The 15,802-nt window shown below is 34.7% G+C and overlaps 1 protein-coding gene across 3 annotated transcripts in view; it reads right to left on the reverse strand.

Moving 5' to 3' along the window:
• The window catches only part of GIN1 (gypsy retrotransposon integrase 1), a 28,066-nt gene that overhangs the window by 4,268 nt on the left and 7,996 nt on the right, over window positions 1–15,802 (reverse strand). For 2 of the 3 annotated variants that reach the window (XM_055312893.1, XM_055312894.1), the window contains 6 exons: window positions 13,947–14,092; window positions 11,888–12,081; window positions 9,734–10,039; window positions 4,057–4,248; window positions 3,786–3,962; window positions 3,028–3,313 (listed from right to left, as the gene is read on the reverse strand). In XM_055312893.1, the coding sequence (XP_055168868.1) occupies window positions 3,028–3,313; window positions 3,786–3,962; window positions 4,057–4,248; window positions 9,734–10,039; window positions 11,888–12,081; window positions 13,947–14,088 (1,297 nt within the window). In that variant the 5' untranslated portion in view covers window positions 14,089–14,092. The remainder of the gene's footprint in view (window positions 1–3,027; window positions 3,314–3,785; window positions 3,963–4,056; window positions 4,249–9,733; window positions 10,040–11,887; window positions 12,082–13,946; window positions 14,093–15,802) is intronic. The other variant, XM_055312895.1, reaches the window with a different exon arrangement.

Genomic DNA, 15,802 nt, shown 5'->3' on the forward strand with positions numbered 1-15,802 from the left:
GATCTAAACTTTGTTTTGTTTCATGAATGGAAACCATAATAGTGGGAGGGAGAATAATGGGTCCCTAAAGATGTCCATGTTCTAAAACTCCCTGGACCTGTAAGTACAGTACCTTACATGACAAAGGAGAATTTGAGAAGTGATGGAATTAAGGTCACTAACCAGCTGACCTTAAAACAGGGATATAATTCTGCATTATCCAGGTGGGCCTAAGGACAAGGGTCCTTAACCATGGAAGGGGAGGGAAGGGAGAAGGTTGCAGTGACTGTGACGTGAGGAGGACTCTATCTGTCATTGCTAGCTTTGAAGACAGAGGTAGGAGAACACAAGCCAAGCAGTGTGGGTAGCCCCTAGCAGTTGGAAAAGGCAAGGAAACAGGTTCTCTTTTAGAGCCTACAGAAAGGAACAAAGCCCTGCCAATGCCTAATTTTAGCCCAGTAAGACCTATCTATGTTGGAATTCTAAGCTAAAGAACTGTAAGGTGTTTTAAACCATTAAATTTATAGTAATATGTTATAGCAGCAGTAGGAAACATATAAAACAATGAAAACCATTTCATAAACTTTGAAGAGCAATCAGCAGACAGAAATCTATCACAACTCCTACCCAAAATGAAACAATAAAACTACTCAACATCTATGCTGGATAGAAGAGTCAGTAACATTGTTCTTATCAGAAGGGAACATTAGGATTATAAAGAGATACTAAGGTATGTCATAAAACTAACTAAAATAATTAGTCTTGAAAAAGAAGTACCTGGCATTGAACCAGACAAAATGACATAGGCCTGCTTAAAATAGCCATGAGAAATATTGTTGACCTAGTACTGAATGTGCTCCCTCTACATTATGTTCTAGATAAGAATGGATAAGAAGTTGGAAACAGAGCTTAACTGCTTTGGACAGTGAGTCTTTAAAATAGCTATGCGATCTCACACCTGGTAAGAGTAGCAATGACAAGTACAGACAGAAAATTCAGAGTTCTTTTGGATATACCTCTTCTAAATTTATGTCAAAGAATAGGATTTAAGACGTTCAAAGACATTTAGTTTGCATGACATTCAGTTCAAGGACACTTTAAAATCAGCTTCTGAGGTAAAGATTTTCAAGAGAATATGTAATACTGAAGAAAAAGATGGCAGAAATCACATTTATTTTGAATTTCTATAAAGAAAAGAAAGACAAAATAAGGAACAAATAGTAATCAAGAACCAGATTCCAGGATGGTTGGATCACATTTCCTTTGGTTAATAAGAAAACACAATTTTACCCATCTAACTCAGATCTCTTACATGTACCCTAGTACTAATATTAAAATTTTCCTTATATTACTGGAAGAAATATCTGCAAAGAATTCAAGCATGAGGGAAAAATTAGACTGCCTTTGTTTAGAAACTGTTCTACTCAATTGGATTCTGAAATATGCAGGACTAGCAAAATGTTTGGCCTCCTTTCTGAGAAAGTCTTTGGCAAGAGCAAATTGCAAAATGTTGAAGCAGATGTAGCAACATTTTAAATGTAAATTTTGTATTAACTAAGGAAGGCTAACATATTAGAAAGGAGTGAGTCCTGAATGCTGAGATTAGGGAAACAATCTTGCTAGAGAAGAAAGGACAATATGTACCTGTATAATTTTTTTTCTACTTAACTTACATAAGAAAGAAATCATAAAGGGCAAGTAGTACAAAGAATGAAAGTACCATCTTTCAACAAGGACAGTGAAGAGACTGTGAGCTTTCAGAATTAGAACAGTTCAGGGTAAATTTACTAATTGAGCAATCAGGCTGTTACAAGCAGAAGGAAAGATACTAAGAGGTTTTTTTTGTTTGCTTGTTTTTTTGATACTAAGAGTTTTTCTTTTTTTTTTTTTATTTTTATTTATTTATGATAGTCAGAGAGAGAGAGAGAGAGAGGCGCAGAGACATAGGCAGAGGGAGAAGCAGGCTCCATGCACCGGGAGCCCGATGTGGGATTCGATCCTGGGTCTCCAGGATCACGCCCTGGGCCAAAGGCAGGTGCCAAACCGGTGCGCCACCCAGGGATCCCTGATACTAAGAGTTTTTAAACTTGACAGTTTTGATCCAGATCAGAAGGAAAGTTGAGCTATTTACCAAACAGCCCTTAAGGGCTTCTTTACCCTAAAGAAATAAGGTTAAGTATAAATACTCTGAATAATATAAATAAGTATAAATATTATCTTCAAATAATATTGATGCTTTATTTTTCTTTATAGGAAAAGCCAAATTAAAACTGGCTGAGGTACCAATTCACTACCTCTGTTATCCACCTCATATAAACTCTAGGGAATGGTTACGATAGGACAGAACAAACCAGTCTCAAGTAAGTGGAATTTAATCTGAAAGCCATAGCAAAAAGTCATTTCTCTCTTAATCTCTCAAAGAAAAGGTTAAAGAAATCAGGATATCCTTCTGACTGTTCAAAACCACATCTGGGGGCAAGCATAACCATGTTCAGGCTTTCACCTCTCCTTATAGCACCTTACAGCATTCTGATTACACCCCACTGTGCACTTTCTCTTGCACCTATCATAACCTATGGCATAACATAAAAAAAAAACACTTTTTTAAAAGTTCTCTAGTATATTTATCTCACAACAGAATTCTGGATAGTATGTTTGGTTTTGGCATCATTTACCTTAGTGGATATTTTCTTATGCTAAGCCGAGGCACAAAGTGACAAAATGTTGTGAAAGCAAAAATAAAGAAGACCTAATTCTTCCTTCTGTGAAATGGGTCCAATAACTCCTACGTGAACTATGAGGTAAATGTATGAAAAGTACACTAGAAATCAGAACCGTATCTCTTAGAAGCCTGACAGTTTCAAGAGAGTCATTCTAACAGAATACCTGGGATCTAAAATTATACCACATTTTATAAAAATGAGAAAGTAAAAGAAAACCTAACTGAGAAAAGAGGTTTGGGCTGGGTAGAGGGTGGATTCTTACATTACTTTTAACTTCCCTCCTCATTCACAAAAAGTAAAATGTAAAGAAGTAGCAGATATTTACCTTGCTCACTGGACTCTCTTACATAAGGCTTAAGGTGGGACATTTTGATAGGTCTTTTAAGTCTCGTCCCAGTGTTGTCTCTTAGAACAGCACATCCACTTTCTGTAATATAGTCTATGACACAAGGACCAACCCATTCTGACTGGAAACGACCATCCTTCCACCAATTTTTCCTTTGTCTTAAAACTTCATGACCCACTTTTAAATGAAATGGATTTAATTGCTTTGGTTTCTTTTTAACAATGATTTTGCTTTTATTTAGTTCATCAAGATTGTTGTTCTCCATCTGTAAGAGCAAAATAAAAAAGAACAAAGGGAGGAAAGTTATAGTTTCTCGAAAGTAAATGCAAATAACAAAATGGTTACTTACTAAGATATTATTACAATGTAGACATGAATCTCTATTTAATTCTGAAAAATATTTCAAAACCAGTACCATTACCCCAACTTTGCAAAGAAATTAAACTGAGATAGGTTAAGTAATTTGCCCAAATCAAACGACCAGAAAGCAACAAGACCAGGAATGTGAATTCAGTTCAACCTAATTCCAAAGAACAAGGTATTCCCATTACCGTCTCTCAGAACTTTATAGTTAGTAAGCATACTATGTAATCAAAACAAGCAGAATTTAATAGAAACAAACTTGGCTTATATAACATATGTATGTGTGCATCCATGTGTATGTGTGTGCATGATGAAATTTCTAAAATTACTTCGTGGATTTTTAGATTATAGAGTTTTCTATTAAATAGAATCACCTGTCCTGCTGAAGTTGTCTTATTCTCCATTATTTTATCAGCTTCTTTAATTGCACCTAGAATTTTGGCAAACATACTTGTATCATTACCATCTGCTTCATGAAGAATATCTGAAGTCTCAGTCATGTATGGATTTCGATTAAACATTTGAAAATACGGTATATTTTTAGTAGGCTCCTATTTTAAGGAAAATGAACAACAATTTGTAATTATTTATATAGCCAAGAAACAGTCATAACTTAAAAGTATAGAATAATAAAAAGACACATACCAAGTGAGTTACATTGAAGGCAAATGAAATAGCTGATAGGTGATCATCCCAGTTGTTTGGGTGGTCAGCACAGTGTTTAGAAAGAAATGCCTTTATTGTGCTCGGTGTACTTTCAGTTGGATTAATGGTTTGGGAGGTATGAGAAATTACAATTTGCTTTGTGCCAAACAATCCATACAGTTCAACATTGATCTGAAAAGTATATAAAACAAAGTGGACTTTAAAATTTGTATTTCACTTTTCCCTGACCAAAAGGTTTCAAAAGAATTTGAATCTTGCCTTTTTCATTGACCATAGCCATTCTATATATAAAAATACACATACTGTACTTAAAACAGCAATTACCATTTACTGAGTGCTTATTATCCATTGGTCAATACAATAGATGCTTTACATTACTGTTGTTATACCTTACAACAGTCATGAGTTACCTTTAACCCCATTTTAAAGATAAAAGTTTTGGGAAGCTAGGAGGCTTGCCAAACATACATATACAGCAAGCAAACGGAAGAACAGAATTTAACACTAACTCTGAGTTCATATAACATTTTAATTCAGCAATTTCTCAAACACATACTAGGTCACATAACCCAGTTAACAGTTATGAGACTGGCAAATAACTAAACTTGTATACTCAGTTTCCTCATGCGTAAAATGAGGATAATTCGGCCCAGGATTCTTTTGAGAATTATGAGTAGATATCTGTGAAGCACCTACAACAGTTCTTGGCAAGTAGTAGGCACTTTATAACTTGTAATGTTACTATTATTATCGTAGTTATATTTATTATCTGCAGGACCTAAGAAAAGTCAAAATGAGTTTAGAAAACTTCTAACTATAAGCCTATAAAACATAAAATAACTTATGTTTCCTATCTTATGCCTCAGACTATCTTTTCTTATTATTTTTAACTGGGTAAACTTTTGGTTAATAAACTAGGTCTTTTAAAAGATTGTATTCTTGTTGCCTAATTGTAAGAAGACAAATCATATCAGAGTAACTAAAAAGGTAAGGCTAATAACCACCAAAACCAAAACCACATTTCCCAACCTACCTTGCAGGTAGGAGTAGCTATGTGACACTGTTTTGGTCAAAAGGAAATGTGGAAGTTGTTGGGCTTTTAAAAGTTGTTGGGTAGACTCAGTTCATACTAGGTTTTTTTGTGTCTGTTGTCCTCTCCATTTTTTGTCTGAAATATAGACTTTGTGGCATAGGCTCTGGCACCCATCTTGTGAACATAAGACTAAGAGTCGTATCTCAAAGATGGTGGAACAGAAGACTGGAAGATTGGATTCCCAAAGACATTCAACCTTGGACAGTTTAGCCTTCTTGTAACTTTTGGAGTATATATATATATTGGGCAGAAGACAGCAGTTCTCTTCCTTGCAACTAATAAAATTCCTAGCTGATACGTGTACTAATTTTGGCAACCTCCTTTTAATTTTTTTAAAGATTTATTTGAAAGAGAGAGAAAGAAAGAGAGAGGATGAGTTGGGGGGAGGGGGGAATAGAAGAAAAGGGAGAGAGAATCCCAAGCATACTCTGCACTGAGCGCAGAGTCCGATGGGAAGCTCAATCCCATGACCATGAGATCATGATCTGAGCCAAAACCAAAAGTAGGATGCTTAACCAGCTGTACCCCCACCTTTCAGTCTTTTCATTCAAAAGTAATATAAAAGATATACTTAAAAAAAAAAATACAACAACCAAATCCTAGAGGGACGCCTAGCTGGCTCAGTGGGTAAAGCATGTGACTCTTGATCTTGGGGTTTTAAGTTCAAGCCCCATGCTGGGTGTAGAGATTACTTAAAAATAAAATCTTTTAAAAAAGAGACAGAAATCTCAGAGAATTGGTGTTATTTGGGTCAGCCTCAATCTGAGGTCATAATCAATGCTTTTAAATGACTGACCTCTGGAAGAGGGTCTAACAACTTCTTTGCTTCGAGAGGTTGCCTAGGAATGGTCCAGTGAATTCATTTGTGGGATGCTAGCCTGATAACATAACCCCAGAGCCTTTTTGCTCCCATCAAACCATTCTATTAGTGGTTACAATTCTGCTTTTCTAAAGACCTGTATTTAAAATCAAAGGAGGAGATTTTCTCCTTTGGAAATGTTTGTTTTCTTTCCTTCAGAGCTTTCCTAAAAGTTCCTGCATTGTATTGAAACATTTATATTTTCATCCAACTGTGTGTGTAATACACACACTAAATTCATCCACACTGCCACATTGTAATCTTATTTCAACACTTTAGCAGTGTTTGGTAAGTGTTTGCTAACAAAAGAAGACATTTCATTTTGTCAACATTATACTCACTGTATAATATTTAAGCCATTTACATACATCAGAGTAAAAAGAATTTTCTCAATCATCTGTGATTTTTAGCTTTTTGCTATTAAACTTCACAAAAGAGGCTTATAAACATTGTTATCTTTGGTAAAATTTCCAAAGTCCTGGATTATTATGTGACTTTAAACATAACTGGAAAAATGGGTGACTCATAATAGTCCATATTGTCATGATTATTATCTCTAAGCACTACATGCACTTAGCATGAGGCTTTTTATTAGTTGTGGTGGAAGCAAATCAGTTTCTTGATATTTTGGATTTTGGTGAACAATTTCCTATCAGATTTAATTAGTTCATGTTTGTTTTCATCTCATTAATGTGTCTATAAAAGAACTAGTAACAGAAGTTAAGTAGAAGTACCAGCTCTATGATTTTCTTGTGGTTGATGGATGATTGCATTATTAGTAGTACCTTGTTTTCACAGTAGGAAACTTAAGCCATCTGGCTATTCCATAAGGAGTAGTTTGATGAAAACTAGGTGATATTTATAAACACAACTACTGCTGAAAACCAAGAATGAGCAAGGGAACTGTAGATAGACCTCTTATGTGTAGTGGATTCTTTCTCTTTTCATACCCTCATACATCATGTGTGACATTCAATCACCTGCCTTGTTGATTCAGGATGCTATTAATCATCTGTATACATCATTAGCAAAACTTTTCTTTCTTATTAGAAAAAAAAGAAACATAAGCAAAGTTCCAACATTGTTATCCCATAAACTGGATTGTTTCACGCACCTCATTTTGACCACTGTGTCAGTCAAGGCAGGCAAGGTTATGTGGTAGTTACAAAACACATTCAAGTCTCAGTTTTAATGCAGTAATTTTACTGCTTGCTCCTACGAACTTGGCTATGGGTCAGTATGTCTCTTCAAGGCAACAATTCTTGACTACATGCCTCAGCAATCCTAGATGAGAAAATTTCACCCCCTATAATGTAATATCTGGAATGTTCAGTCAATTCCCCAGAGAAAAAGTAAAAGACTGGGAGACTGAAGAAAGGAGCATACAGTTTTCACTACCTCAGCCTGAAAGTGGCATCCATCCATCCATTCAATTTCTTTGGCTAGATCTAGTTACTTGGGCTTGCCAACCTCCAAGAAGATAAGACAGCCTTCTACATTTGAAAGGCTAGGAGAACTAGTTATTGCTGAGCATTAGTAATTTATATTACAAAAGCAACAGATGATTGTGTATATTTTAATCACGAAAAACTGTTAAAAGCAGGCAGCCTGGGTGGCTCAGAGGTTTGGCACCGCCTCTGGCCCGGGGCCTGATCCTGGAGGCCCGGGATCGAGTCCCATGTCAGGCTCCCTGCATTAAGCCTGCTTCTCCCGCTGCCTGTGTCTCTGCCTCTCTCTCTCTGTCTCTCATGAATAAATAAATAAAATCTTAAAAACAGTGTACATGTTATTTTTTTTAATATTTTACTTATTTATTCATGAGAGACACACAGAGAGAGGCAGAGGTATAGGCAGAGAACCAGGCTCCCCGCAGGGAGCATGATGTGGGACTTGATCCCAGGATCACGACCTGAGATGAAGGCAGATGCTCAACCACTGAGCCACCCAGGTGCCCCTGTTAACTCCTTTTCTTTGAAAATATAATTTTTGGGGGTAAATATCATTTTTAATGGCCACAAAATAATCTCATCATGTGGCCAGACACAATTTTTTAAACACTCTCTTTTTTGGGATTTTAGGTTGTTTCCTGTCTCTCACTAATATAAATGGCACTGTGGTAATCATGTCATAAAAGAGCTTTTTTTCTGTACTTTGGATAATTGCCTTAGAATAAATTCTTAGAAATAGGATTGCTAACCAAAAGACACACACACACACAAACACACATATATATGGCTTTTAATGGACCTTTGGAAAACTATTTTATGAGAGAGTATCAAGTTGCAATGCTGCCAGGAAGGTAAGGCTGTCTCATTCTACCTGTAGTCTACTTGGTATTATTACCATTTTTGTTGATTAGACAAGTTAAAATGGTCTTACTTTGCATTATTCATTCCTATTTAATTTGAACACTTTTCCATGTTTGTTATTTTTAAAAAAGACTTATTTACTTATTTGAGAGAGAGGGCACATGAGCATGGGGGGGGGGGACGACAAAGAGGGAGGGAGAGGGACAACAGACTCTGCACTGAGCAGAGAGCCACCACAGGGCTCAAACCCAAGACCCTGAGATCATGACCTGAGTGAAATCAAGAGCTGAACACTTAACTGACTGAGCCACCCAGGGTATAGGAACTTGGATTTGGGGATTTTCCACTGTTTCCTGATAAACGTGGCTTACAGTGCCTAAACTAAACAAACAAGGTGGTTTATGCTGAATACCTTTTTTTTCTTTAGGAATCTAAGATTTTGGTACAAGCCAGGCAGAGGGTGCCTATGTGACAGCTCCCAATAAAAATCCTACACACAGTCTCTAATGAGCTTCCCTGGTAGATAACGTTTTACATGTTTGCTACAACTCCTTGTTGACAAAATTAAACATGTCTGGTTGTCTCTGATTTTTTCTTATACTAGTATTCTGTCTAATCATGAAAATTTTAAAATATACCTTAAGTGTTATTGTCACTATTCCTTTTTTAGGATTTTCATATATATTCAAGTTAACTTGAAAGAATATTCTTCCATATATATACATATACATATACATATACATATACATATACATATATATATATATATATACTCTTGACTGCATAACTTCCAAGTCAACGCTGGAAAAAGTCCAAGGCAAGGAAAAAAGCTCCCTCTTTATTAATGCTGATTAGAAATTACTTATGTAAATTAATTTTGAATTGGGAAAAATCAATACCTTTCAATACTGAATATTCTCATTTATAAATATGATGTATTTCTCCATTTAGTCAATTCTCCTTCTGTATGTCAATCATAGAATGTTTCTAAAGATTTTATTTTTAAGTCATCTCTACACCCAACATGAGTTTGAACCTATGACCCCGAGATCGAGAGTCACATGCTCTACCCACTAAGCCAGCCCCGGGTCCCCAATTACAGAATTTTCAAGCTAGAAAACAAGGATTATTTGGTCCAACTTCCTCATTTTAGTTTTAGGAAACCTGAAGATAGTTTTATAATTACTTAGTTGCACAATTAATACAAAATCCTGGTCTCTTAATTTCCAGTCCAGCTACCTTTGTGCTCTACAATATTAAACCTCTACATCTGTAGCAATTTATATAAACTTACTAAGTTTACTCTATAATGCATTACTCTATAATGCACAGGTGTGCTAGGTACTGAAAGTAAGTAAAATATGCTCTTAGACCTAATTAATTTATCTATCTTACCTCATGAATGAACTCTTCTCTTTGGTCCATTATTATTTTCTGAGGAGGGCCATATAAGAAAAATATATTGATAATAGCTTTAGAAATTTCTGATGCTGAAACATCACAGAGAGGCAAAATCACAACCCATTTTGTGAACAAATCTGTCATGATTATAGTATAAACATGACTTCTGTTGCTTGCATGAAATGGGCCCATCAGATCAACAGTAACTATACTCCATGGATTCTCCACTTTGAGAAGGTGCTGTTTAGGTGCTAGAATAACTGTATTTTTTGCCACTTGGCAATGCTGGCAAGCATATACCTATAAAACAGGCACACAATAAGAAAAAAAGATAAGGAGATGTTAATATATTTAACATAATAAAAAAGCAGTCTTATAAATCTGAATTTTAAAATGGTTTATAGGCACTTTGTTTTGAAGGAGAAGCTTTTAGGCTATTCTCAGAATAGAATAAAACCTTCTGTTCAGAATAATAAGCAAATATTACTTGCTATTACAATCCAGTGACTACCTTCAGAGGTCTTATTCACATGGAACATTAATTCTAGTTTACATTCAAAAAGAAAAAAAAATTCCAGTTTACATTCAATAAACATTATGTGAATAAATCTCAAAACAAATTTGTTATATCAAATTCATTATATTTTTAAGTCAGTGTCTGAATTTATAATCATTTCTATAAGCAAAAGATTTGTTTCTTTTAAAGTTATCAATCTAATAAATTCATTCACCGATCTGTTAGAACAGTATTTATCAAAACATAATTTTATTAAAAAAACACTTTACAGATGCCAGAAATTCCTCAAGGTCCCAGGAAAATAGAACAAAAACAAAGCCCATGTTGTCAAAGAGCTTTTAATGTGAGTGGGATGAGAACTGAGTAACACACGGGATGGTGCCAATGCTCAATATATTTCTAGAATTCCACTTTTGAAACCACTTTCAAATCAACTTGTGAGCAAAATTTTATAAACTATATTTGCATTACAGTTACTCAATCAAAAGTTTTATCTTCCAATTTATGTACATACTAGCTTTCATCATAAATAATCTTATTATTCCTAAAAGTCATACCCATTCTCAAATGATAAAGATCTGACAAAGGTTTCACTGAATAAAGGAATGTGTGACAAGTTCTAAAGGCAAATACAAATACTGAGGTCTTAGAATACATGCACAGGCTACAAACTGGTAACTCTCTAATGTTATTTAGTTAAATGTTGTTTTTAATTCTTTATACCTGAAATAACAGTCTTTTTGATGTACTTTTATAATTATTAAAAGGATCTCCCATACATACCAAGGAATTCCTACCATTTGTCATACAGAGTACACTACATAGAGTAGGGATCAGATGACTTATCAGTAAGAATACCAGAATTCCTAGATGAATATCCTATAAGAAGCCGAAGGTTGTAATAGGTTGTAAAGTTTCAAAACTAAGACTAATTTCATTATTTTTACAACTTGATTTTGCCTTCTTTAATTTTGGGTCTCTGCCATATTTGACATTTTCTACATTAAGATGAAATGTGCACAAAAAAAAAAAAATGAGAGCACCCACTGGACCTGACTTAGGAACAGATTCTCCCTCAAGAAAAGATTATATGACTGCCATCAAAGAGGTATTTAGTCAAAGGAATTTCAGTCCTATTAGAATTCTGCCCATACAAGAGTTCAATGATGAAGATCTGGTTCTAAATAATCTATTTAAATATGCTATTTTTCAAATGTTTAAATAATGTTTTAGTTCAAATTATACTTCAGTAATTTTAAAAGAGAATTTTGAAAAGCTTTTTTTTTTTAAGAGAGGAAGGGAGGAGGGACAAAGATAGAGGAAGAGAGAAAATCTTAAGCAGGCTCCACCCCACAGTTCATAGCCCAAAGTGAGACTCAGTATCACAACCCTGAGATCATGACCTAAGGTGCAATTAAGACTCAGATGCTTAACAGACTAAGTGACCCAGGCACCCCAAAGGAGAATTTTGATAGGAAATAAAACTCATTTTAAACGTTTCTGTACAAACACTACTAGTACAAAAAGTATTTAACAAGAAATAATATTCAGAGTAAATCTGGAGCAATATTGAATTTTGGATATCTACCACAAAGATAGTATTTAAAATATTCTTAAAACATAAGCCATACCCACTGTTTGACATCATTGGTCACTGAAGTCCAATAATAACTAGATTCCACTAGAGTAAGGGTCCTGGATATGCCATGATGGGCTCCAGTGTCATTTTCATGGCACTCTCTTAGGACTTTCTTTTTTTCTTCTTCTGAAACAATTACCAAACGATTTTGTTTTCTGTCTTTTCCAACATAAAACAGCTTTTTTTCTGGAATAAATAATAACAAAAGATATGATTACAATATTTAGAGATCACTACAGTTTTATGATAAACTAATCAGAGCCTTATCTTCAAATCATTGCAATCTTTAAAATTTTTTTTGCCTCTAAGACAATATTTATTTGGAATGCACACACAGTCTGAAAGGTCCTCAGCTGTTATGCTTACTTGATATGTAGAAGGATCACTAGTTGCTATAATTCTGTAGCTATCTATACCAGTGGAGCTAGCTTGTTCATCAAAAAACATGTGATAACTACAGGAGTATAATATCTTTCTATGGGAGTATTCAAACTGGAAAAATACTTGTAGGCACCTCCTAAAAATGGCATGAATTAGCAGATAAATTATGTATAGATAAGCAACTTCTGGAATAGAATTTTCTAAAATAGCATTTCACCATAAGTACATTTTTGTAAGAAACCGCCACTGTTAACTTTTTCTAGATTTGAACAGGAGGTGGGGTTTGTAAAGCAGGAAAGTGAGAGAACCTTAATCCTTTAAGACAGTTCTCTGTTTTTCCTTTGGAAGGCACCTGAGAAGAATTCACAGCTAGAAAACAAGAGGTAGGGGAAAGAATCACTCTCTATCTCCAGTGTGGATGAGATTGCTACTCAAACTCCAAAATACAGCATTAAGTTACTAATATGTTTAATTAAGCATATGCTGAGTGGAAAACATTCCTTACTTGAATTAGAAGGTAAGCAACTTAAGGGCAGAAACCTTCTCTACTTTATTCATCAGTGTATTATTCCTAAGACCTAAAATGTGATTGATATTCAGTAGGAACTTAGTAGACATTTGTTGCATAAATGTTTAAATAAATGAATGAATGAATCACAACTTTACTAAGAGGTAATAGGTATACTTATGAAATGTAAGAGTTATAGGAGGAGATATATACACAGAGAGATGTGAGGACGTATTTATTACTTTAAAGTCTTCTTGACTTGTTTTTTTGGGAAGCCTAATAACTTTGTACCTGGAGGCAAAACTCCCATTAATTAATAGCACCAACATTCACTTAGTCATCTGGTGACTTATCTTCTGCTTTATTTCACTGCAAACTTCTCTTCCCTTTGAAGGAAGAGAAGAGAGAAAAATTACCATAATCTTTCAACATAAATTGTCTACTGCCTTTCAAATATTTAATCCATTCAGGGAGATTAGGTATCCAAAAAGGAATGTGACCCTGAAAATATGTGATGACAGGAGGGACCACAGAAATAAATATAGTAAAAACTTAACGTCAACATCTTCATATTAGCAACAAATAAGTTCTTCATTGATAGTGACCTAAGTGCTAGAAAACGTCGTTAAAGGAGGAACCACCTGAGGACAAAAGCAGGAGAGGTTAATTTAGGTGAGTGTTTTGTTATTTTTTTTTTTCATGGTATGATTTTTTTTTCTGTCTATGATTTAAAATGCTCTTTTTCATGCTTATTGGCATTCGGTTAGCTTCAGTGTAATTTTTATTTTGCTTTTGACTTAGTGGAATCATCAATTACACTGCTAATTGTTAAGCAACAGCCAGTTACTGCAGAAGTTCTCAGGATTCCACAAAGAACACACATGGAAAAGCATCCATATCAACTCTATACTTAAGACTTGAGGCATATATGATACCTTTCTTTTTCTTTTTTTTAAGAAAGAGAAAGAAAATGAGTGGAGGTGGGGGGTTGTGTGTGCAAAAAAAGGGGCAGAGAGGGAGGGAGAGAGAATCTTAAGCAGGCTCCATGTCCAGCACAGAGCTCAACAAGAGGCTCCATCTCAAGACCCTGAGATTGCGACCTGAGCCAAAATCAAGAGTCAGATGCTTAACCAACTGAACCACTCAGGCACCCCAGTGTTACCTTTGAAGATAAATTTTTTTGCTGCTCGTCTTATGCCACTTCTTTCACTTGGTAGTGTAGTTGGATGATATTCACCAGTTCGTTTATAATACGCAATCTGTTTAAGATGAAGGTCACCATTTTTTCCACTACGGACCATCATGTACCTAGGCAATAGATATTTAAAGACAAAATTTAAATGATAAGCTCATTCAGTTGCTATTTTAGTTCAGGCTTCTGTCATATTTCTGCTTACATATGAATTGAACATTCCCGGAATATTATCTGTGATGGAGATAAATATAGTACAGAAAAGGAACTGTGTGATGTATATGAACTAATATATTCAAAAGCTATTTTTGAGATAGATACATCATGACACATTATCTTGCTCTTTCCGTGTGAAAAGAAATGTTGAAAATTTTCCACATACTGGAAAAAAAGAAAATAAACAATTATGCTTCAAAAAGTTTTGCTTCAAGTCTCTCATTATCATCAAATGAAATATTACTTATACAGATGGTTCTGTTATGTGACATTTAAATACATGATATGTTATAAAGGGGAGATATAGGTTTTTTTTCCTTCTAAAAATATTCATGGTCATCGTGAAATGCAAAAAAAAAATAGTCCATTCATATAATTTATGAGAAAGATCTATTTTGGAAATGCTTCAATGATAAATGACAGAGAAGATACTTAGCTATGCTAGATCTCATATATTCTTCTCAACTACATATAAGCTTATTCTTGAACAGAAATAATTTTCGGTCATGTACACACTTTCTCTGTTATGAAGAAAACTCTGGCTACACTGACAAAAGCAAAACAAAATAAAATTCGTCTATTTTAGACCACAAATTATAAGGGAAACCATTAAATTAAAAAGAAAAAAGCCCTTTTCATATTTTCAGCTGAAAGGAACTATTCTGTGCAGATTATTCTGCTTGCCACTACCTCTACCCATCCAGAAAATTTTTGGCCTTTCCTTTCTCTGCTCCTGTGCCCTCAGAGACTGATCCTTATGAACTACATTTAGTTTTCTTATTTGGCTTGTCCAATGGGAGGTACCAACAGGCAAATCAGAATGCAGAAGAGTTCAGGGTATTTATTTCCCAGGTCTTTCCTTAGTTTAGGCTACAACCCTCTGCAACTATAGCTTTTGTTGAGTAGCCCATCTTTCAGGTCTCTAAACTTCACTGGAAGTCTATAACATCATTTCTTCTGTTTGCTAATTCAAGGGCACTATTCCACCACTATTCCCTGCTGTTACTAATCTCCAGGTGCCATGTTGATTTCTTTGACTCTGTTCTTATGTCTTTAAATAGGAGCTTCATTAAATTTTCTTCAAATTTTCAGGAGAGTGTATCTTCTATTTCCTACTAGGATTCTGATACAAATGCTTAACATTTTTAATTTCTAAAAACAATATGAATGTTTACTGACCACTAGGAGATGTACGGATGAGGCTATAAAAGAGTATTACTACAGAGGGAATATTAGAACAAAAAAGAATAGTCTGTGCCTAGGAACATATGGCTTAAACAAATAGCCTGTTCTCTTCCCCTATGACACGGCACTTTCCACATTCAATAACTATCTTTCTGATCTTTGCATAACAGCCAGTGAGAATATCAGCACATTTATGTTTCTTAATCTCGGGTTGACAATAAAGTGTAAGCTATTTTATGGAATATGTAAGGGTTTCTTAAACAGGACACAAAAACACTATTCTTAAAAGAAAAAAATCGTAACAAATTCTACTTCATCAAAATTAAAACCTATTTAAGAGATATCTTTAAGGAAAGGAAAAGGTAATTCAAAGACTAGGAGAAGATATCTTTAATATATATATCTAACAAAGGACTCATACTCAG

This window comes from Nyctereutes procyonoides, unplaced genomic scaffold (genome assembly GCF_905146905.1).
Source record: "Nyctereutes procyonoides isolate TBG_1078 unplaced genomic scaffold, NYPRO_anot_genome, whole genome shotgun sequence".
Taxonomy (NCBI): domain Eukaryota; kingdom Metazoa; phylum Chordata; class Mammalia; order Carnivora; family Canidae; genus Nyctereutes; species Nyctereutes procyonoides.